The sequence below is a fragment of the Ornithorhynchus anatinus genome, chromosome 10, assembly GCF_004115215.2.
Source record: "Ornithorhynchus anatinus isolate Pmale09 chromosome 10, mOrnAna1.pri.v4, whole genome shotgun sequence".
Taxonomy (NCBI): domain Eukaryota; kingdom Metazoa; phylum Chordata; class Mammalia; order Monotremata; family Ornithorhynchidae; genus Ornithorhynchus; species Ornithorhynchus anatinus.
Genome location: NC_041737.1, coordinates 43,207,220 through 43,230,950, shown reverse-complemented (window position 1 = coordinate 43,230,950; position 23,731 = coordinate 43,207,220). Strand labels below are relative to the sequence as shown.

At 41.1% G+C, this 23,731-nt stretch overlaps 1 protein-coding gene across 1 annotated transcript in view; it reads left to right on the top strand.

Annotated features, from left to right (window-relative positions):
- The window catches only part of SLC13A1 (solute carrier family 13 member 1), a 53,957-nt gene that overhangs the window by 2,518 nt on the left and 27,708 nt on the right, over positions 1-23,731 (top strand). Inside the window, exons 2-6 of the mRNA XM_016228140.3 lie at positions 11,202-11,330; positions 14,355-14,491; positions 18,974-19,161; positions 20,806-20,863; positions 20,954-20,996. Coding sequence (XP_016083626.1) covers positions 11,202-11,330; positions 14,355-14,491; positions 18,974-19,161; positions 20,806-20,863; positions 20,954-20,996 — 555 coding nt within the window. The remainder of the gene's footprint in view (positions 1-11,201; positions 11,331-14,354; positions 14,492-18,973; positions 19,162-20,805; positions 20,864-20,953; positions 20,997-23,731) is intronic.

The window sequence follows — 23,731 nt, the reverse complement described above, 5'->3', positions numbered from 1 at the left end:
AGTAAGCACTGAAGTACTATTATTATTATTATTATTATTATTATTATTATTAATGCACTGGGTCTGTGTTCCCTGGCTCACACCTCTACTTCACAGCACACTGGCAAATTTCTCCAAAATGTGAGGTCAGAGTGGAGACTTCATACTATTCTGGAAGAGAAAGTGACTTGGATTGGAAGATAAATGTGTGTACATTCCTCCAGGACAATCAGTACTTAGGACCAAACATTTTCACATCAGTAGCTAGCTATTCAATCACATTATTCAAGGCCTACTGTGTTCCTGATATGTTCTGCACTCAGTAAGTGCTCACTATTTTTGCTTTTTGGACTGGCTGTAGTGTGATTGTTATTTTTTAACACATGGAATCTATACTGGGAATTTTTAAGGCACTGAGAAAGATATAGTCCTTGCTTACAGTACTTGTGCTGAAAAAGGAAATGAGGCATAAAAATGTCTTTGGCAGAGAATGGATGAGATCAGCATGGTTTTATGTTCATCAAGCCAAGGAAGATTACATTTTTAAAAAAGTTATTTGTTAAGTGCTTAATATGTGCCAGGTGCTGTACTAAGCGCTGGGGAAGATACAAGCTAATCAGGTTGAACACTGTCCATGTCCCAAAACTGTCTCAATTTCCATTTTACAATTGAGGTTACTGAGGCACAGAGAAGTGCAGGAACTTACCAAGTTTACACAGAAGACAATCATTGGAGCTGGGATTAGAACCCAGGTCTTTCTGACTCCCAGACCCATGCTCTACCCTCTGCGCCATGCTGCTTTGCTGCTTCTTTACATCATGGAAAGCCTTAAGAATATGAGACCATCCTTCAGCAGTGTCATCACTGGGTAGAGGCAAGGCCCATCCAACCCAGTTTTCTGCCTCTATCGGGGTCCTGAGGACACTCAGAAGAACTGGGTGATGATTGCCTTTCAGGACATTCATCTTCATGTTTGGGGATGGTCCATCCAACATCCCTTACCTTTCCCTGTAGGCCTAACTTTCCATCAAGTAACTCATTCATTCATTCATTCATTCATTCAATCATATTTATTGAGTGCTTATTGTGTGCAAAGCACTCTACTAAGCGCTTGGGAGAGTAAAATATAACAAAACACAGACACATTCCTGCTCAACACAAGCTCACGGACTAGAGGGGGAGACAAACATTAATATAAATAGATAAATTTAAAAATTACAGATATGTACAGACATATACATATGTGCTGTGGGGATGGGAGGGAGGATGAATGAAGAAGCACATAAGAGCGGCACAGAAGGGAGTGGGAGAAGAGGAGGGCTTAGTTAGGGAAGACTTTTTGGAGGAAATGTGCTAAATGAACAACTCATTCATGCATTTACCAAACTCTTCTTGAGCCTATTGATACTTTTCCACCTAAACTATCTCCATGTGCTTACTAAGAAGCATCATGACCTACTGGAAAGAGCACAAGCCTGTGAGTCAGAGGACCTGGTTTCTAATCCTGACTTTATCAATTTCTTGCTGCTTGACTTGGGCAAGTCACTTAACTTCTTTGTGCCTCAGTTTCCTCAACAGCAAAATGGGGATTTAAAACATGTTCTTCCTCCCCCTCCATATCAATCCTCCTGATTAAGCCCTCTTTTCCCCTACTGCCTGTCCCATCCATGTGTCTGTGCACTTAGATCTGAACCCTCTGGACATTTGGTATTGAGCTCACCCTTAGCCCCACAACACCTACATACTTAACTGTAAATTATTTATTTATATTAATGTCTGTCTTACCCTCTAGACTGTAAGCTCATTGCAAACAGGGAACATGTCTATCAGCTCTGTTGTACTCTCCCAAGCACTTAGTACAGTGCTCTGCCCACAGTAAGCACTCAACAAATATCATTTATTGATTGATTGATTGATTGAAAATTAGACTGTGAACCCCATGCAGAGTAGGGACTGAGTCCAATCTGACTAGTTGCATGTAGCCCAGCACTTAGAACAGTGCTTGACACATAGTAAGTGCTTAACAAATATCATAAAAAATATTTTTCTGAGAAGGGATATTTCCTTTCCCCCAGTGAGCGGAAAAGTTGCTGATCTTTGCAGCTATAGATAATAGATGCAGCACACATAGCATCACAGGCAACCTCAGACCTCCTCCTTAAACTTAGCTTTCTTTTCTAATGTCCCATGGCCACCTGCTGCCCCTTCAGGCCTCTCTCATTCTTCCTTTCCCACTGGGTTCGGAAAAGAAATGGTAGGAATAGTATGGAGGAACAGTCTTTTATAACATTGTTTCTGCTCAAGAAGAAAGGACATTGGAGTAACCAGTGGGTATTTAAAGAGACACCTCTATTGAAAGACATTCTGTTTTCTGCTTGAGTTATCAAACTTTTGATAAAACTTTGGGTTCTAGTTCCAATGGGATCTCTACCAAACTTTGCAAACTTGAGCAAGTTGATTAACCTCTCTGAATCTCAGCTTCTTGAAGTGAAAAATGGAGTTTAACAAAGGCCCTTTGATTCATCTCCTATGTTTTGTGTTATACCATTTCCTACAATGTGTCTAGCTCTGTTAAACCAAATATTTTCTCAGTGAGGCATATTTTTTATCAGTAGTGTTGCATCAGATATGCATCTTTCCATTTAACAAGGAAAACCTTGCCCATTTGAATACCTTCAGAATTTCATTTTAGAGAAAGAAATCCTCAAAAAATCATACTCTTTCAAAACCAAAACCCAAAAAGAACATCAGTGTGGAGGAATTAGTGGAAAACTGGCCTCATCAATTTAATTGATCTTAATCAACTGAATTTATCAAGCCCTTACTGTGAGCGGTACACTGTTCTAAGTGCTTAGGAAAGTACACTGTGACAGGGTTGGTAGATATGTTCCCTGCTCGCAACAAGCTTACAGTCTAGATGACCTAATTAGGCAGGTGGAGGGAGGAAATGTTACAGATGAATTTATGAACATTCACATGTGCTGTTCAACAGTCCATTGGTTTTCCCCCTTCCCTAGCTGCGGAGTATGCTAAAGGGATTTGTGAATTCTGACAGCTGGTAAAAGGTCACTAAGATGTATAAAATGCATGTCAGAGTTCTGACAGGTTCTGATCAAGCAAGAAGAGGTCTTTTTTGTGGAACTTGTTAAATTCTTACTATGCCAATCACTTTACTAAGCACTGAGGTAGATAGAAGATAATCAGGGTCATTGAAAGGGTGCTTCATTTTTTCTCATCATGCTATCTTGAAAAGAATTACCTTCCCTTCTATGTCTTAATGAGGTGATTTTCTAATGAACTCCATTAGGGCGCTCCATTTGGTAGAGAAGCACAGTCCCAGGAAATGTGAAATAATAATAACAATAATGATGGGATTTGTTAAGCGCTTACTTCGTGTGAGGCACTGTAGTAAGCGCTGGAGTCGATACAAGAAAATTGCGTTGGACACAGTCCTTGTCCCATGTGGTGCTCATAGTTTCAATCCCCATTTTACAGATGAGGTAACTGAGGCATGGAGAAGTGAATTGACTTGTCCAAGGTCACACAATAGATGTGGCTAGCGGTGGACAGTGTGGAAAGGAGTCCTGCTCTTTTCAATCACTCTCCTCTGCACAGATAGGACCTCACCAGTTGTAGTGTCCTCTTCAAAACTGAAGGAGAAGTAAGGGTAGACATAGAAATTGTTACTGTTCAATAAGTACAATAATAATAATGATGATGAAAATAGTCATAAAAACATTGCTGCTAATAGTAATGAAGAGAAACCTTAGAGAAGAGTCAGGAAGCTTGGGTTCTAGTTCCAATGGGATCTCTACCAAGCTGTGCAAAATTGAGCAAGTTGATTAACCTCTCTGAATCTCAGCTTCTTGAAGTGAAAAATGGAGTTTAACAATATCCACCCTTACCCATATCATGGGATATTATGATAATAAAAGTAGATCACATGGGTGCAATCAAGTTATTACTGTATTCATTATTATTTTGAGCATGACTCTAGCTTCATAGGTAAATCTAACACTTTAAACAAAAGAACAAATATTAAGCTTGAAAACCATAACTCAGATTGAAAATTACCCTGATACATTACTTCATAATATGATCCAGAGTTAAAATTGACATAGAACATACGTCTCGTGTCAGTGGAACTCTAAATGCTATATTCAGTTTTTCAAATATCAATTTTTCATTAATTTAATTTCTTCCTTTCTAAATAATATCAGTATTTGTTAGGCATTTGCTATATGCCAAGGACTGGGGTAGGTACCAGATGATAATCAGATCAAACAAAGTCCTCGTTCCACCCAGGGCTCATAGTCTAAGAGGCATGGAAAACAGGTATTCATTCATTAATCAATCATTGATATTTACTGAACACATTCTGCACGCAGTGCACTATACTAAGAGCTTATCACTACTAAGCAGGGATTCATTTATCTTCCAGTATGCAAATCACTGGAAAAATATACAGATGATAAATTTTAACTCAACTTTGCAGATGAAGAAACTGAGGCTTAAGGCCCTGTGGTCACACAGCACACCAGTAAAAGAGTTGAGACTATCTGGTCTCCTCACTCTTAGTCCCATCCTCTTTCCATTATGCCGCCCTGCTTATTCCCTATGGCTATTTTCTTCTCGGCTTTTCTATTTCTGCTTTGGGAGAAACTAGAAAAAGGAGGGCCTGGGCTGTATGAGGACTGGAAAGAGATCAGGAAATGTGAGAAAGGAGAAAATCTTGTGGTTTCATAGTTCCTCTCTTCCAAGAATGTTGACCCATATAAGTGTGCAGCATGATATTTATAATGTCTTTACAGTATCACTCACGGATTGAGTAGAGAAATACTTCTGATCCCATTTAAGGAAACTGAGGTATAGAGAAGTCAAACAACTTTCCCCAGGTCACAGAAGGAATCAGGGATAGACCCAAAGCTAGATCTTTTCTCCCTTAGAGCACTCTGTTTCACCCAAACTCAGGATCAACTTGGCTGGCTGAGACTGAATTTGAAGAGATGGGTCTGAAGAGGAAAAATAATATGACTGACTGACTGACAGCCATTGTAAGAGGGCTGAAGATAATAATATTAATAATTGTGCTATTTAAGGGCTTACTATTTGCCAGACATTGTTCTAAGCACTGGGGTAAATACCAGATAATCGGAATGGACTTAGTCCCTGTCCCCCATAGGGCTCATAGGCTCACATAGTCTTAATTCCATTTTACAGATAAGGGAACTGTGGCACAGAGAAGTTGTGACTTGCCCAGTGTCACATAGCAGGGAAGTAGTAGAGCTGGGATTAGCACCCTCGGCCTTTAGACTCCCAGGCCCATGCTCTCTCCACTAGGCTAGGTTGTACACTGATTTGTAGCATGCAATTCGATAGACGCAATTGAAAACTGAAGAAAGCAGCTTCCTTATGGGATTAATTCAGAAAATATCTCCTGGGACACTACCTAGTCTAGAGGAACGAGAAGGGGCTGGAAGTCTGAAGGAGCCCTGATCCTGGTCTGGGATCTGATGTTAGGCTAGTCAATTAGAGAAGCAGTCTGGCCTAGTAGAAAGAGTCCAGGCCTGGGAACCAGACCACCTGGGTTTGAATCTCAGCTCTACCACTTGCCTGCTGTGTGATCTTGGACAAGTCAATGAACTTCCCTGTGCCTCAATTGCCTTATCTGTAAAATGGGGATTAAATTCCTGTTTGCCCTCCTACATAGACTGTGATCTGCCTGTGGGACAGGGACTGTGTCCAACTTGATTTTCTTGTATCTACCCCAGCACTTAGTACAGTGCTAAGTGCTTAAGAAATACCATTAGTACCATTTTATTAACACTTAAGAAATACCACTAATAATGCTTTTATAATTATATACCAAATTGATATTTACTGAATGCTGCTAATAATAATAGACTTCATCACTGAGGACACCAGTTTCCTCAGCTGTAAAATAGATATAATAATACCTGCCTTGCCCTGTCTTTTAGAAATAATTGGAGGATAAAGTAAGATAATGAATGTGAAAGATTAATCAATTAAAGGTTTTGTTAAGTGCTTACTATGTGTGCAAGCACTGTGATAGTTACAAAACAATCAGATCAGACAGTCCCTGTCCCACACGGGGCTTGCAGTCTAAGAGAATAGGTAAAAAGGTACTTAATTCTCAGTTTACAAGGAGGAAACTGAGGCACAGAGAATTTAAGTATCTTGCCCAAGGTCACAAAGCAGGCAAGTGGTGGAATTGGAATTAAAACCCAGGTCTTCTGACCCCAAGTCCTTTCTATTAGGTCATGCTGCTTCTCGTAAGTGAAAGTATTTTGGTAAAATAAAAGTATCACACAAAGTCAAGGTATTATTGGGATTATTTTCTACTGTGGCACAGGGAACAACATGGTATTATTATGTAGCACACTGAACAATGCTTCAGAGTAGACTGTAGCCAGGATTTAAAATACCCTTTAGTTAAAGGCCAAACCATCTTATGGGTTTACTCTCCTCCTCTTGCCAAAGACAAAAATGTCTAATTCTCACTCTAATAATAATGGCAACAACTATGGTATTTGTTAAGTGCTTAATATGTGCCAAGCACTGTACTAAGCACTGGGGCAGGTACAAGATAACCAGGTCAGACACAGTCCCTTTCCGACATGCTCACATTCTAACAGTGTGCCTTAAGCTTCAAGTTTGAGGAAAGGGAACATTTTAGATTCTTAAAGATCTTGGGTTAATCTTAAATTTGAGCCCCTTAATAGTACAGCGGCAGGAGAAGTGCATGCCTGTGAATCATAAGCGTCCTTTCCAGACTCTGTCAAATAATAACAGTGTTTTTCTTTCAATGCACAGATTCAGAATGCATGATTTTTCTTTTCTTAATTGCTTTCAAACTCTTTTGAAAATGAATTGCAGTCAGGGCGGAATTTGATTGGCTATAGTTTTCTCAAGCTGTGCCGAGATGAGATCATGCCTCCATGGGTCTTAATTCATCAGACAAATTACTCTCTCTAATACCAGTAAGCGTGTCATAAAAAAGTGGAGAAGAAAACTTTCTTTTAGAGTAATTTACCTTTCTACTCCATTTGGAGCTCTAATTTTAAAAAGAACTAAAGTGATTTTCTTATATATATATAATCAGGCACATTTTCCCTGGTAATTTTAGTCAGAAAGAATTCTATTGAAATGTTCCCAATCGCTAACCTGCAGGTTTTTTGCCGTTTTTTCCCACTGATGCAACTGCCATACTGTAGCAAAGAAAAATTGGATATTATTCTGGTGTCGGAAAGGAGGGGGAGAGACAGAGTCAGAGACAGAGAGGCAAAGAGAGGTGTCTTGAGGAAGTTGGATGGTCCAGAGTTGGAGCTAGAAGGTCTGAAGGGAATATGTGATACGGATGTGATTTGCATAAGAAGCAACTGGTTAGAATATGGCTGTGTCTGGACACCCTATCATATCTACCCCATCCCTAATAGAAGGGGTTGAATTATGACTGGACAACCAATCAATTAGTGGAATTTATTGAGCTCTTACTGTTTGCAGACACTATATTAAGTTCTTGGGAGAGCATAGTACAACAGAGTTGGTAAGAAAGAAGCTTATAGTCTAGATGACAGGGAGCCATGCCCGACTATGATTGGCAGTCTGATGCCAGCCAGGCACCTGCCCATGAAGGAAAGAAAGAAATGTGGAAGGAGCGGAGTCACAGAAATTCTCACTTCCCTTTTCCCCAGGGCTGCCCCCTGGTCACAAGCGGGTCTAGTGGATAGAGCAGGGGCCAGGAAATCAGAAGGGCCTGGAATCTAATCCCACTTTTGCCACTTGTCTGCTGTGTGACCTTGGACAAGCCACTTCATTTTTCTGGGCCTCAGTTACTTCATCTGTAAAGTGGAGATTAAGACTGTGAGCCCCATGTAGGACATTGTCAGTGTCTAACCTGATTAGCTTGTATCTACCCCAGCACTTACTACAGTGCCTGGCGCGTAGTTAGCACTTAACAAATACCATAAACAGCTGTCACCAACTTCATAATTTAAACAATGAAGACAAATGACCAGGAACCAATATATACCACTTATTTGTGTCTTTTTGAAGGATTTCACCTGAATAGCATGTCAGTGCAAAAGGTGCCAATCTGTTATGGAACTCCTGAAAGCTCTGAGGGAGCTTCTGTACCAAGTTCTCTATTTCCCTCCCTTTACTGACAAGAAGGAAGAAAGAGAGGAGATTGGAGGAAGAGATAAGGACTTAAAATCCCAAATACCACTGAAGCAGCATGGCCTGGAGGATAGACCACAGGCCTGGGAGTCAGAAGGATCTGGGTTCTAATCCCAGATCCATCATTAGCCTACTCTGTGATCTTGGGCAAGTCACCCTCATCTGTGGAATAGGGATTGAGACTGTGAGCCCCACAGGTAGCAACCTGATTACCTTGTACTTACTGTAGCTATTAGTGCTTGGCATATAGTAAGCGCTTAACAAATACCATTATTATTGTTATTATTTCTCCAAGAACCAGCTTGCTCCTTGTCTGCCTTTCACCTCCCCATCTACAGTTTATTTCCCAGACTGATTTTCATTTTTTTTCCCCTTTAGCAGGATCAAGGAGTTAATCCATATCAAATAGAAACTCCTTGCCATTAGCCTTAAAGAACTCAAATACCTTGCCCCCTGCTATCTCACCATGCTCCTCTCCTAATACAGCCCAGCCCTCACACTTCTCTCTAATGCCAACCTACCCACTGTTCCTCGATCTCATCTTTGTCACCATTGACCTATCGCCTATGTCCTGCTTCTGGCCTGAAACGCCCATCCTCTTCATATCTGAGACAGAAAATCATTCTCCCTACCTTCAAAGCCTTAATGGAGGCACATCACCTCCAAAAGGTCTTCCCTGACTTAACCCCCCCATTTTCTCTTTTTCCCCTCCCTTCTGCGTCACCTAGATTAGCTCTCTTTTTTAACCCGTACCTCAGCCCCACAGTACTTCTGTATAGCCATAATTTATATTAACTTTTATCTCCCCCTCTAGATCATGAGCTTGTGGGCAGGAAATGTCTACCAACTCTATTGTACTGTACTCTCCCAAGTGCTGTGCACATAGTAAGTGCTCAATAAATCTGATTTATTGATGGAGATAGTTGATAATTTTCAACTGGCAGCTGGGCATCAGGCCTCCTTTGTTATTCTTGAGTCCTTGCCACTGCTTTCCTGAGACATTAAAGAAAACTAATGGTGGAGCCAGGATTAGAACAAGGTCTCTGAGTCCCTTACTTATTATTGATGAGGAAATGGAGGTGCATACACATAGGAGTTTACAAAATAATAAGATGAAGGATTGTTGACTGTAACACATCTTTGCTTGGTGAGCTAGGCAGGATTTTCGTTGGGGCTTAGGATGTTTAGGCCCCAGGCTCAAAACACTTTCTCCAGTTAAGTCCTCAGTTCCTCTTCTTTTATTTTCTCTGTCACCCTGGCACTTGAATTTGTATCCAATTGAGTTTGGTTTGAAGTTGGGGAGAGCTTGGTGGATTCTCAAAACTCTTTCAAGTTTTATAATCAATCACTCAATTGTATTTATTGAGCACTGTACTAAGCACTTGCCAGAGTACAACATAAGAGTTGGTAAACATGTTCCCTGCCCAAAATGAGCTTACAATCATTGTGGGGAGTGGGGAGACACACATAAATAAAAATTATGGATATGCTCATAATTGCTGTAGGGCTGAGGAAGGGGTAAATAAAGGATGCAAATCCCAGCACAAAGGTGACACAGAATAGAGTGGGAGAGAAGAAAATATTGAATATAAAATAGTAAATGAAGAGGAACAGTGAACTGGAAACATGCGGGTATTAAAGCAGAAAGAATTCTCCAGGTCCTGCACAAGGATTGGAGCCCTTTATTAGGCATGGGAGACCAGAAGGTAGGTCCAAATTGAGTCATGAATTAATGAAAAATCCATGGTTTTCTTCCTTTCTGGGCACAAGCAAGGTGAGTCGTTTGGATACAGGCTTTCATCTCCAGAAGAATTGGGAATAAATAGGTAGTCTCTAGGGGGTTGGAAGGGGTTGCTCCTCACCTGGGGGACCTAGGAAAGCTCTTCTAGCGTGTTTCTCTCACTTTCCTGTGAAAAAACCCAGGCAGCATTCTGATCCACCCTGTTTCTAATCCCTCTCCCCCTTCACTAACAATGCCAGAAGAAAAGTTCAAGAAATTTTGTAAAGCTGCCTCTAGAGGAGCAGCGTGGCTCAGTGGAAAGAGCCCGGGCTTTGGAGTCAGAGGTCATGGGTTCGAATCCCGGCTCGGCCACTTGTCGGCTGTGTGACTTTGGGCAAGTCACTTAACTTCTCGGTGCCTCAGTTCCCTCATCTGTAAAATGGGGATTAAGACTGTGAGCCCCACGTGGGACAACCTGATTCCCCTGTGTCTACCCCAGCGCTTAGAACAGTGTTCGGCACATAGTAAGCGCTTAACAAACACCAACATTATTACTTGGCTTCTCTGAGCCTCAGTTACCTCATCTGTAAAATGGGGAGTAAGACTGTGAACGCCATGTGGGGCATGGCCTGTGTTCAACCTGATTACTTTCTATCTACCCCAGTGCTTAGATCTATGCCTGGCTCATAGTAAGCACTTAACAAATACTATTAAAAATAATATGCCAGAATGCTGGCAGAGAGAATGTGCAAGGGAAGGCCCCTAGGTTTCCTGTGCATATGTTGAAATCCCAAACCTAGAAATCTGATTACCATCTTGTCAGCCTCGCTCGGGAACACAGAGTAATAGTCATCCCTGTTCAGAAGTTCTCTGGTATTGTTGAAGGCCAAGGATGAGTGAGTCTGGGAATCCCGCCCAAAGTGCTGTGAGAATGAAACAATGGTTATCTCTCTCTCTCACGCACACACAAACACACACACACATATTCTCCATACACACAGAGGTAAACATGGGACATTTGCCCCATCCTAAGTTCCTTCTTCTACAGGAAAATGTCAGTGTCTTCTCCCTTGATGTTTTTATGCACATGCAGTATTCTCTTTTATGTCACAGCTTCAGAGCTCATGAACTATCTCAACGCCACTTTGCCCCTTCCCCCCAGCTCATAAGGGACCCTACTCTCAAGCCTCACACTAAGCCTCTTTTCATTTCTGACCAAGGTCCCATAAACAAAGAGAGGGGTTTGTAGTATGCAAAGATGATTCTACGATTTTCCTTGTTGGTTTTTTTTCTTTCGTTCCAGGAAGCAGAATGTGCTTACACCCTCTTTGTCATGGCCATCTTTTGGCTCACGGAAGCTGTTCCCCTGTCTGTGACGGCCCTCCTCCCTGCTCTGATGTTTCCTTTGTTCGGAATCATGTCTTCTCAGAAGGTATGTTCCCTGCCATCCAATTAATAACTTCCCAGAATTATACTGAACATTTCACACCGTTCTCCCCATGCCACTAAGATTACATTATATCTTCCCCAGTGATCTCTACTCTGTGACCTGCTCTTCCGAAGCAAGGAGAAGAGAATCTGATGCATTTCCTCTTTAAACCTTCCAAACTACGGGCTTCCACACATTAAAAGCCCTCCTGAAAAGCCACCTCCTCCGAGTGGCATTTCCAGCTAATCCCCACTTTCCTATGCTTTGTGGGAGTGAACAAGTGGAAGGCAAGTCCCTGCCCTGAAGAAGCTTACAATCTAATGGGGGAGAAAGGCAGACTCAAATTGTGTAAAAAGTCTAATGTTTCAGAAGCAGTAGCAAGGCCTAGGGGCAAGATCATGGGCCTGAGAGTCAGAAGGACCTGGGTTCTAATCTTGTCTCTGTCACTTGCCTGCTGGGTGACCTTAGGCAAGTCACTTTATTTCTCTGGGCCTCAGTTCTCTCTTTTGTAAAAAAGGGGTAAAATACATATATCCTATTTACTCTAGAATGTTAGCTCTTCATAAACAGGGAATGTGTTTACCAACCCTAATATACTGTACTCTCCCGAGTGCTTAGTACAGTTCTCAGCACACCGTAAGCACTCAATAGATACCGCTAATTGACAGAAAGCAATTAACACCATAGTTATTATTGTTGGGACTGTGTCTTCTAATTGTATTGCACTCTAGTAAAATCAATCCATCAGTAGTATTTATTGAGTGCTTTCTATGTGCAAAGCACTATACTAAGCACTTGGGAGAGAACAATATGATTAGTAGACACTATCCCTGGCCTCAAGGAGCAGAATGGTGCTTTGCCCACAGTAGAAAGGTGCTTGCATTTTAGCCAGGGAAAATGTTAGCCACCCATTTGTTTGTGCTGGCATCAACGTACCTGTGATTGCCTAAATGTCTAGTACAAGATCTCCTCACACTGAATAGACCATTTCCACTCAGCAGCATTCAATCTTCCCCAGAGGTTTGAAAAAAGATTTTTTTTTTAAATGAAGAAGGACCATACCCATTTTCCTTTGCAAAAACCTGGCATTTCAAAAGAAAAAGCCAAATTAAGTTTCCCCTGTATTTCTACTTTACTCATGCTGAGAGGAGTTTATTCATGTTGAGTGGTTTTTCTTACCTTGACATAATTTAAGAGTTCTGGTCTGAAGAAAATACATTTGGTTTTCCACTAATAATCTGAAACCCATTAGAACCAGAATGTCTGTCTCTCTGCAGACCTCAGCTAGCCAAGACCCAGAAGTTCCCCCACAATGTAGCAAGCTAAGGAGAGAAAGTTGTCGGTTCAAGATCCTTGTCGGTGAAATTCATCATCTCAGCAAATGGGCACAAAGCCAAAGTTGCAATCTTTATGCTCATCTTCTCCCTTGCCCATGTGTTTGAAGCATTTCTTTGTATCATACCTTCCTTCAAGAAGTTGGAAAATCTGTCACAAAAAATCTCTCCACTCCCTCAAACTGACACTAGGAAGAGGTTTGAGAAGCAGTGGAAAGAGCAGGGGCCTTGGAGTCAGAGGACCTGGGTTCTAATTCCTGTTCTGCCACTCGTCTGCTGTGTAACCTTGAGCAAGTCACTTAACTTTTCTGAGCCTCAGTTACCTCATATGTTAAATGGAGATTAAACTGTGAGCCCCATGTGGGGCACAAACTTTGTCCAGCCTGATTGTTTTGTATCTAAACTCAACACTTAGAACAGTGTTTGACACATTAGCAAGCGCTGAACAAATATCATAAAAAAAGGTTTCATTTTTCACTGAGGAATTGGTTTTAGCTCCTATGCACTACCCACCTCAGTACATACCTCTTCTCTGAACAAATATCAATGTTTGAGTAATAATAATAATAATAACTGTGGTGATTGCTAAGTGCTTAGTATGTGCTAATTAAGCACTATATTAAGTGTTGGGGAAGATTCGAGATAATCAGATCACACACAATCCCAGTCACACATACAAGCTCACGATTTAAGTAGGAGAGAGAACAGGAAATTGAATTCCCATTTCACAGGTGAGGAAACTGAGGCTTGGATAAATTGTGACTTGTCCAAGGTCACACAGTTGGCAAGGGGCAAAGTCAGGATTAAAATCCAGATTTTCTGACTCCCAGGCCCATGTTCTTTCCAGCAGGCAATGCTGCTCTCGCTCTTTAGACAGGAGTCCAAGGGATTGCTCTCAGTTTTATATTCCATATAGAAAGTGGCAGTCTGCCCTGGCATTCACTGACTATTAACAACGGGATAGGAGCCACAGAAACACGAGGATTATAACACAGCCTTATAAATTCCACATAAAGATCGCTGCACCCTCCCCAATTTTTCTTCCCTTTCAGGTCACATCCACCCACTCCCATCATCTCAAACCTGAGGGTTCTGAAGGAGCTCCACTAGGAAAGAGAAGAGCCTAAAGTCCCTATTCTCAAGATTGTGTCACACTTTGAATGAGCCCATTAATCAAATCAAACACATTTTACACAACTGCTATAGACTAAACTCCTTGTGGTCAGGGATCGTGTCTACCAACTCTATGTTAATGTACTTACCCAGTTGCATGCTACAGTGCTCTGCACACAGTAAGTGCTCAATAAATATTATTGACTGATTGATTTAAAAGAAGTCTGTAAGAATAAAGGGTTTTTTTTCTTTTTAAACCACCTCCAAACCCAGTTTGGTTTAGTTGGACCAAAGTAAAATTCAATCAATCAATCAATCAGTAAGTCAAATCTATTGAGCACTTACTGTGTACAGATCACTGTACTAAGCAATTGGGAGAGTATGATATAACAGAGGTGGAGGACGTGTTCCCTGATCACAAAGAGCTTGCAGTTTAGAGGGGTAGACAGACATTGATATAAATAAATGACGGATATGTACCTAAGTGGTGTGGAGCAAAAGGAGGGGTGAATAAAGTATTGAATAAATTCAATCCTTTCTCAAATGACAGCAATGATGATGGATTTAATTATCATTTTAGGTGTCATCATCTTATTTCAAAGATTTCCATATACTGCTCACTGGAGTCATCTGCCTGGCAACATCAATAGAAAAATGGAACTTGCACAAGAGGATTGCACTGAAAATGGTCATGATGGTTGGTGTGAATCCAGTCTGGTGAGTCTGAAAATGACTTCTTGACCCTCATTGCTGAGCCATGGAAATCACATGTTGCTAATTTCTTAGTCTAGTTTTTGATCCTCTAGGCTGTAAGCTGGTTGTGGGCAGGGAATGTGTCTACCAACTCTGTTATATTATACTCTCCCAACTTCACACGGTAGGCACTTAGTAAATACTATTGATGATGATGGTGATAAGGATTCTTTCTTGCTAAAATGCAACTGGAGGTCAGGTTTGAGTTAGAGAGACTTTTCCCTTCTTGCAATCCAATAAACCTGTAGCAACTCCCCCTAAGCTGCACCACAGGTAGAAAAGCTGAAAACAATGTGCAATCACCACAGATGCCCTGGGTCTATATCAAAATAGATTTCAGGTATGAATTGCTTATTATTACCTTCAATTCCACTTGCTTGCTGTGTGACCTCGGGCAAGCCACTTGAGATTTCTGTGCCTCGGTTTCCTCACTCATAAAATGGGGATTCAATAACTGCTCATTTAATCAATGGTATTTCACTGAGGGCTTATTGGGTGCAGAGCACAATACCAAGCACTTGGGAGAGTACAATATAACAGAGTTTGTAGTCATGTTCCCTGGCCACAAGGAGCTTAAAGGTCTAGAGGTCTTAGACGGTAATTTCTGTGGGAGTTAGAGACTTTCAACCTGATCATCTTGTATCTACCTCAGTGCCTAGTACAGAGTTTAGCACATAGTAAGGGCTTAACAAATAGACAGCTATTTTTAACATAAACACTCCACTCACCCTTCATGTAGCTGGCTGCACATCCCTGGATAACATGAGGAAGTCACTCACAAAAAAGTGAGGCTTTCCCTTCTGCAAACCAAAATGTGATGGATCAAAAGACATGCCCCATTAGAACCTTCTCCTCCTATATTTGGGGATCAGAGTAAGAAGGCCATGTTTGCAGCCCAACTAATCAGAATAAACAAAATAAGAGACATTTTAGAGTCTGAAAAATCACACAGGCCAGAACTATGCTCTCTTTACAATTGCCAAAAGCCACCAAATAACGGTGCTTCTATTTAGGTGCAATTAAATACATCAAATTCAGTACGGGCTGATTTTAAACCAATCATTATACCCCACATGTAGATTCTCAGAAATGGTCTTTTACCCTTTTTAAGCTCTCCAAAGTGCTTAGTATATTGCTCTGTATTCAGTAGTTGCCCAATAAGTACTCTTGATAGATTGATTAGACCTTCATAAAATACTATGGGTGAAATAATTAAAGGGAATTATTTCTTTTCTAATTGGTTCCTTGTGGTGATTGTAGGTATAAAGACACTATACCACATTCACAAGAGCTCCTGGGCAGTTGATCATTACTTAGTTATTTGCTTTTCTGTATTGTTTGACATTAATGTAACAACAATGAACTCTCCCAAAACATGCACTACAAGTTATATATTCATCCACAGCTGTTGAAACAATTGAATACCAAATTTCTCAACACAAAGAAGTTTCAATTACTCAGTACTCAAGTGAAATTTCTTCAAAAATCATAGAATACTTTGTCTACTTTTATTCCCTGAAAACTTTAAAGGTATGTTTGAAAATGAAAATTGTGCTATTAAAATGAAATAACATCATAGGTCCCATGCTATCATCATCATCATCATCATCATCATCAGTCAATAGTATTGACTGGGCATTTACTGTGTTCAGAGCACTGTACTAAGCAGTTGGGAGAGTCCAATCCAATCCCTACCCACAAGGAGCCTATAGTCTAGAGGAAGTATTGATTGAGCACCTACTGTGAAAGAGCACTGTTTTAGGTGCTTGGAAGAATATGGTTGAAGTAGAGGACATGGCCCCTGCCCTCAAGAAACTTACAATCAAAATGCTGAGGTATAAAAAGAACTGTCCAAGTCAACCCAAATAGAGTGGTGCACTCAGAAATCAACACCTCAATCCTGTTCCCTGCTTCTCTCCCCTCAGCTGATCAGTGGGTCAACTATCCAGTCAAGGTGGCAGAGAACCACCAGGAATTGAATGGCAGTTTAACTGTAGACTTGATTGCACTCACACATTGAACCGGGCAAGGTCCAGGGCACCTAGCGTCAGGAGATCTTCTAGTTGAGTATTTTGATTTTTGGCGGGGGGGGGGCGGGGAGTGGAGAGGCTTGGCATGGGGAGTGAGGAGGTATGTAGGGGCCAGGAGAGGAGTGCCACATTATATAGAGCAATATCCCCTGCCCATGTGCAAGTCTGGCCAGAACAAGGAGCACTAATCATCAGGTCTGCTGGGGTGAGCGCTCAAGGAATAGCACTGATTGATTGAATGATCACTGGTCATTTTGCCTAGTGTGTTTCATGTAAATAGGTCCATCAGCCGGTTAATGTCCTCCCTCTGATGAAGGGGGGATTTTGTGAGGAGTTGCGCTGCGAGAGTGGTGGTGGTTTCTGAAACGCTTTCTTAAATGGCTTCTGTCAAGATCCCCAGTCCTCATTCCCAGAGGAAATGGGACTTGGGGGTCAAGAAAGAGAGGGTTAAGTTTATAAATCCAAGTCAGTCTCTTCCTGATAGAATTGGGAGGATCCAGAAACTAAGGAACAAGAGAAGAAGCTTGGCCTAGTGGCTGGGTCACAGGACTGGGAGTTAGAAGGCCTTGGGTTCTAAACCCTGCTCTGCCACTTATCTGCTGTGTGACCTTGGGCAACTCTCTTAATTTCTCTGTGCCTTGGTTAACTCATCTGTAAAATGGGCATTTAGTCTCTGAACCCCATCCAGGATATGGATGTGCCCAATCTGATCAATTTTTCATCTACCCCAGAACTTAGTACAGTGCCTGGCACATAGTAAGCACTTAACAAATACCATAAAAAAAATTAGATTGTAAGACCTTTGAGGGTAGGGAATGTGTCTACTTACTTTATTGTACTCTCCCAAGTGCTCAGGACAGTATTTTGCACCCCGTAAATGTACAATAAGTGCCATAGATTAAGTGATTAATTGAAGGATATTCCTTGAGTACCCCAAAGTCTTCATGATGGCCAAGCACATCAAACTTCTCATATACCACAAGTTTTGGTGCCAGATTCCCTAGAAACAAAATTGTTTTGGGTGTCACCTCCATTTCCTGCCCTTTTTCCTCCCCCTTGACTCTTCTGAGACCAGAGCAACTCAAGGATAGTGATATGAATAAGCAGTAACCCATCCATTCTCCAGAATGTTACCGCTGACATCACAGGCAAGGGGGCATGAAGAAGCGGTGGACTTGCTTATGAGCCCCTCCAACCTCACACTTACCTTCCTCCTACAGTTATCATTACTGCCACCATATCTAATCCTTTTGATGTTTCTGGAATGGGGCCAAACATAGACCCGATAACAACTATCATCCGGCTCAGTGGCGCCCTCTAGTGGACAAGCTTTGGGGCTCTCATTCTGATGGTCTCCAAGATACTTCTACCTTCAGCTTTTTAAAAATAATAGTAATAATTATTATTATTATGGTACTTGTTAAGCACTTACTCTGTGGCAAGCACTGCAGCGTGGCTCAGTGGAAAGAGCCTGGGCTTCGGAGTCAGAGGTCATGGGTTCGACTCCCGGCTCTGCCACTTGTCAGCTGTGTGACTGTGGGCAAGTCACTTAACTTCTCTGTGCCTCAGTTCCCTCATCTGTAAAATGGGGATGAAGACTGTGAGCCTCATGTGGGACAACCTGATTGCCCTGTATCTACTCCAGCGCTTAGAACAGTGCTCTGCACATAGTAAGCGCTTAACAAATACCAACATTATTATTATTATTACAAATTAATTAATTAAGTTGGCCACAGTCCCTGTCCCTCGTGGGGCTTAAACTCTCATCTACATTTTATAGATGAGGTAATTGAGGCACAGAGAAGTGAAGTGATTTGCTCAAGTATTAGTTAAGTATTTACCACGTGCCAGGCACTGTACTAAGTGCTGGGGTAGGTACAGGATCATCAGGTTGGCCACAGTCCGTGTCCCACATGGGGCTCACAGTCTTAATCCCCATTTTACAGGTGAGAAACTGGGAAATAAAGAAGTTAAGTGACTTGCCCAGGGTCACACAGCAGACAAGTGGCAGAGCTAGGATTAGAACACTGGTCCTTCTAAATCTCAGGACAGTGCTCCATCCACTAAGCCATGCTGTTTTTCTTTTTCCGTGGCATTCAAATTAGCCCCATCTGAACATGACTTCTGGGGTGTCTTCATGTCTGTGACTGGTGCTTGTGGGGTTTTTTTTTTTTTGCCTTTCAGTGCCGATTTCCTCCCTAGACTATTAAAGCTGAATATTTAATGCACAGACAGAATCCCTCCTAAGTGAATCCCACACTACTACCCACCCCTGTTGAAGCAGTCACCATCTATTCATTCATTCATTCATATTTATTGAGCACTTACTGTGTGCAAAACACTGTACTAAGCGCTTAGGAGAAAAAAATACAACAATAAACAAATTCCCTGCCCACTAAGAGAGCTTTCATTTCAGGCTATCGTTGGGTTTCATGGTCAGCACAGCCTTCCTGTCCATGTGGCTTAGCAACACTTCTACTACTGCCATGGTGATGCCAATCGTGGAAGCCGTCCTCCAGCAGATAATGCGCGTGGAAGCCGAGGTGGACACCAACCAGATGTCTTATTTCAATGGATCCACAAACCTCGGCTTGGAACTTGAAGGTACAGAGGTTTCGCTGGGTGGCCGAGGATCGGGGAGGAGAAGCAGTGGTTAGGGCAGAGCATTGGAGGAGGGTGAGTCAGGATTCTTTTCCCCAGCTTGGTCACTGGAGATCTCTGGCGACTTGCACCATTCTAGTTCCCATCTGCAAAAGACCAAAATAAACATCCTATTGAAGAGGAAAACCACAGTTTCAGGATTAATTTGCTCTTATGGATTAGTGCAAAGAACCCGAGGATGGAGTCAGGAGACCTAGGTTACTTAAACTGTGAACCCCATGTAGGACAGGGACTATGTACAACCCTCATATCTTGTAACTACCGTGGCACTTAGTACAGTGCTTGACACAGAGTGTGCACTTAACATAGATCATAATTATTCATTATTATTATTATTATTCTAGTCCCAGCTCTGCCATTAACCTGCTGGGTAAGTTATTTAATTACCTGGGCCTCAGTTTCCTTCTCCCAAAATGAGGTTAATAATACCTGTCCATCCCTACTGCACATAATCTCTAAACTCTAAGTTTATTGTAGACAGGGAATGTGTCTGTTTATTGGTATAGTGTACTCCCTCAAGTGCTTAGAATAGTGCTTTGCACACAGGAAGCACTCAATAAATACAGTTGAATGAATTGAATGAATGAATGAAAGGGACATTGTAAGAGCCAAATGAGATATTTGATTTGAAAGTGCTTTGTAAAAATAAAAGTGCTACTTTTTTAACAGGACGCGGGAGGCCTTATTTCCAAATATGGGAAAGGGGAGTTCACTGTCATCTCTCTTAGGGGCAAGTTAATAAAGGTGAATGGAAAGACATTTGATTAAGGTCATGCATTTTATGCACCTTTAATAAGAGTAAATCTCGTTACTGTGCACTTTATCATTCAAACAACAACCTGCCATATCTAAGATTGAATTTTATTGAACATCTGGGTTTTCACTCGTGCTTTGTTTTGCTACTGCTTACCTTCGTCCTAAATGTGCAGAGCACTGTACTAAGCACTTGGGAGAGTATAGTGCAACAGAGTTGGGAGACACATTCCTTGCCCACAAGGGCTTACAACATGGCAGGAGAGATAGATGCTGAATTATAGATATGTACATAAATGCCATGGCTGAGGGTGGAGTGAATATCAAGCTCTCTGTGGGTATAGATCTAAGTGCATAAGAGATGCAAAAGGGAGAAGGAATAGGGGAAACAAGGGTTTTAGTCAGAAAAGATGCTTGGAAGAGATGTGATTTTAATAAAAGTTTGAAGGTGGGGAGAGTGGTAGATGAGGGCAAGAGGTTGGCAATGAGATAAATGAGGTCTAGGTACAGTAATTAGGTTGGCATTAGAGGAGCAAAGTGTGTGGGCTGGGTTGTAGTGTGAAATCAGCAAGGCATGGTAAGAGGGGGCGAGCTGATTGAGTGTTTTAAAGCTGATGGTAAGGAGTTTCTGCTTCATGCGCTGTGTTGAGCACTGTGCTAAGTGCTGGAATAGATGCAATAAATCAGACCAGTCACATTATCCATCCCATATGGGGCTCACAGTCTAAGCAAGAGGGAGAACAGAGCCTCTTTGCAACTATTATTGAATTCTGGCTCCCACTCCCAAAAGATCTCTTTGTTGAATGTGCCTATGTTTTCATTAATATATTTCAGAAAGTGCTAACGAGAGTGGAACTAATGACTGTAAAGAGAAAAGCATGCAAGTTACATGGTAAAGAGCACAGACTTGATTTTATATCATGTTTTTCTTTAATATACTGTAACTACAATATGAACTGAGAAAATATGCTTTTATATACAGCAGTGATGCACAACAAACTGCAAGCAAGAACGAGCAGGAAAAGGTATTTTGTACTGATTTTTTGTTCTAAACAATTCTCTGTGGCATATACTAGGTGGACAGATCATTGACATGTGTTTAATTTTGTTCAAGGCACCCATTCTCTGACTACCAATTGAGAAATGTTTTGCTTCAGTTATTTCCAGAAGGTGATTTTTTTGGTGAATGCAATCTCTCAAGTAATTGGGAAGCAGCATGGCCTTAATGGAAAGCGCATGGGCCTGGGAGTCAAAGGTCCTTGGTTCTAATCCCAGATCTACCACTTGTTAGCTATTTGACCTGGGGCAGTTTGCATAACTTCTTTGTGCCTCAGCTCCCTTATCTGCAAAATAGGAATCTCCTACCTACCCCAGTGCTTAGTACAGTGCTTGATGCATAGTAAGCACTTAACAAATACCACAATTATTAAATTCAGAGACATCTTCAGGACTGCAAAGAGTTTTAGTCACTCCCAAATTTCCATCCAGCACTGTCTCATTAAGTCAGTTCAGTAATGATGACAGTACATTTCAGTGATGAAATGTGTGACCTAGTTGAAAGAGCCCAGGCCTGGGAGTCAGAGGGTTCTAATCCCCACTCTGCCATGTGCCTGTGGGTGATCTTGGGTAATTCACTTAACTTCTCTGTGCTTCAGTTTCTGCATCTGCAAAATGGGAATTCAATACATGTTCTCCCTCCTACTTAGACTGTGTGTGGGACCTGATTAGCTTGTATCTACCACAGTGCTTAGTACAGTGGTTGGCACACAGTAAGTGCTTAACAAATACTACAATTAATATGAAATACTACAATTAATATGATCATATTATTATTATTATCATCATTGTTATTAAGTTAGTAATCTATATTCTGTAGTTTGATGCCTTGTCAATGTTCACCCCAAACGGCAATAGATCAGAAAATGTCCACTGCTACATTTTCAAGGCTGCAGTAAGCAAGATATTCATTTTCTCTCCACAGCATTCTCACTCAGAAAGAATCTCTGTCAGCAGCATCCTCTTTGATCCAAAAGGAACCTCAAATACTTCTAAATTTTCTGTGGTTATTTTCATGTTTTAATTTTTTAAAAATCCTGCTTATCAACAGCCTAATTGTCATTAGATGCTTCCTGACTTACCTCAGGCCATCAATTTGCGTGACCGGTTATAAAACACTCTTGAATTCTCTTACCCACTTATGTCATATGTTGTCACTCTTGCACACTTAATATATGCATCATGTTTACTGTATCATGGTGGGCATCTTCATTTAAAGAACTAACCACTGTTTTCCAAACAAAGATGAAGTGGAAGAAGTTATCTGCCAGTCTCCCTCCAGGCATTAAATAAAACAGGAAGATCAAGTAATATAACCCAGAAAATGCAGTTTCTGTAAACAACTAATCAGTCTGCTCTTTCATATCAAAAATTATATACCATCTTTCTTTGGCAGTGGCATGCTTTGAGTCAACAGAAAGAGTAATTTGGTCTCAAAATAGACCTAAGGTAGCCATGGTGATTGGAGGAAGATATGTGGGATATAACTTTGTCTGTAGCCTAATAATGCACGGCTTCTTAAAGGGAAATAGCATCCTTTGGTGTTCACAAAAAATCTTTAAGAAAAGGGAGATTTGCAGATTGATTTGAGAAAAATGTGTTATATTTCAGTTACATAGATTGAGTCTTTAAAAAAGGCAAAATGGCTAATTAAAGCATTTGCCGTGTAACCAGGGGACTCCTGGTGGCCTTAAAGCCTTCAGTTCTGAATGTGCTTGGCAAGTAGTGCAGTAAAAAGTATTCTATACTGAAATGAAGATTCTTCATCATTTTCACTTTGAGTAACACTGTTTTTGTACCTCAAAGTTCAAGTAGAGGGAGAAGTATGTACCAACTACATTACATTGCACTCTCCCAAGTGCTTAATACAGTGCTCTGTGCACAGCGATTACTCAAAAAATATTTAAATGATTGAGAGGGTGATGACAGCTCAGTTGGTGCAGAGCAAAGGAGGCTTTTCTTTGCTCTAAGAGGTTGGGAGACTTATGCTTGGTTGAATTCCATGGGAAATTACCAAAGTGATTAAAGATGGTAGATTAAAAAAGGGAATAAGGAAGGAAGAGAAGAGTCAGTGAAGGTAAAGATGAAGCTGATAGCTCATTAGAGGGCAAACTTTCCTGACATCTTCCCATGAAAGACACTAGAATCAATTCATAATCTCAGAAGCATGGCTCAGTGGAAAAACCAGGAGACCTGGGTTCTAGTCCCAACTCCATTGCTTGTCTGCCATGTTATTTTAGGCAAGTCACTTAACCTTTCTGTGCCTCAGTTTCCTTATCTTTAAAACTGGAATAAAATAGTTGCTCGCCCTTTCTCTTTGAAAGTGTGCCCCATGAGGGACAGTAACTGAGTCCTTATCTTTTATCTATCCTAGCTCTTAGCACAGACTAAGCTCTTAATAAATACCATTATAATTGTTTTTATTGGTTATTATGAATTTAAACACACCTTACTCAGGTTTTCACATTGTTTACCTATAAAAGTACAGAAACAGAGATAAGGTAGCATTAACTCCCAAGGTTTGACAGAAGCTTATGATAAAGGCCAACATTGTTAATTTGGTAGGAAGCATATGGGTTGGGATGGGAAATGAGTATTTTCCTAATAGATGAGGAGGGTTTATAAATGCCTTAAGAATTTGAAGAGCTGCACATAAACCACAAGCAGAAAGTAAATGTTTTAAGGTATTGGACACTCTAGACCT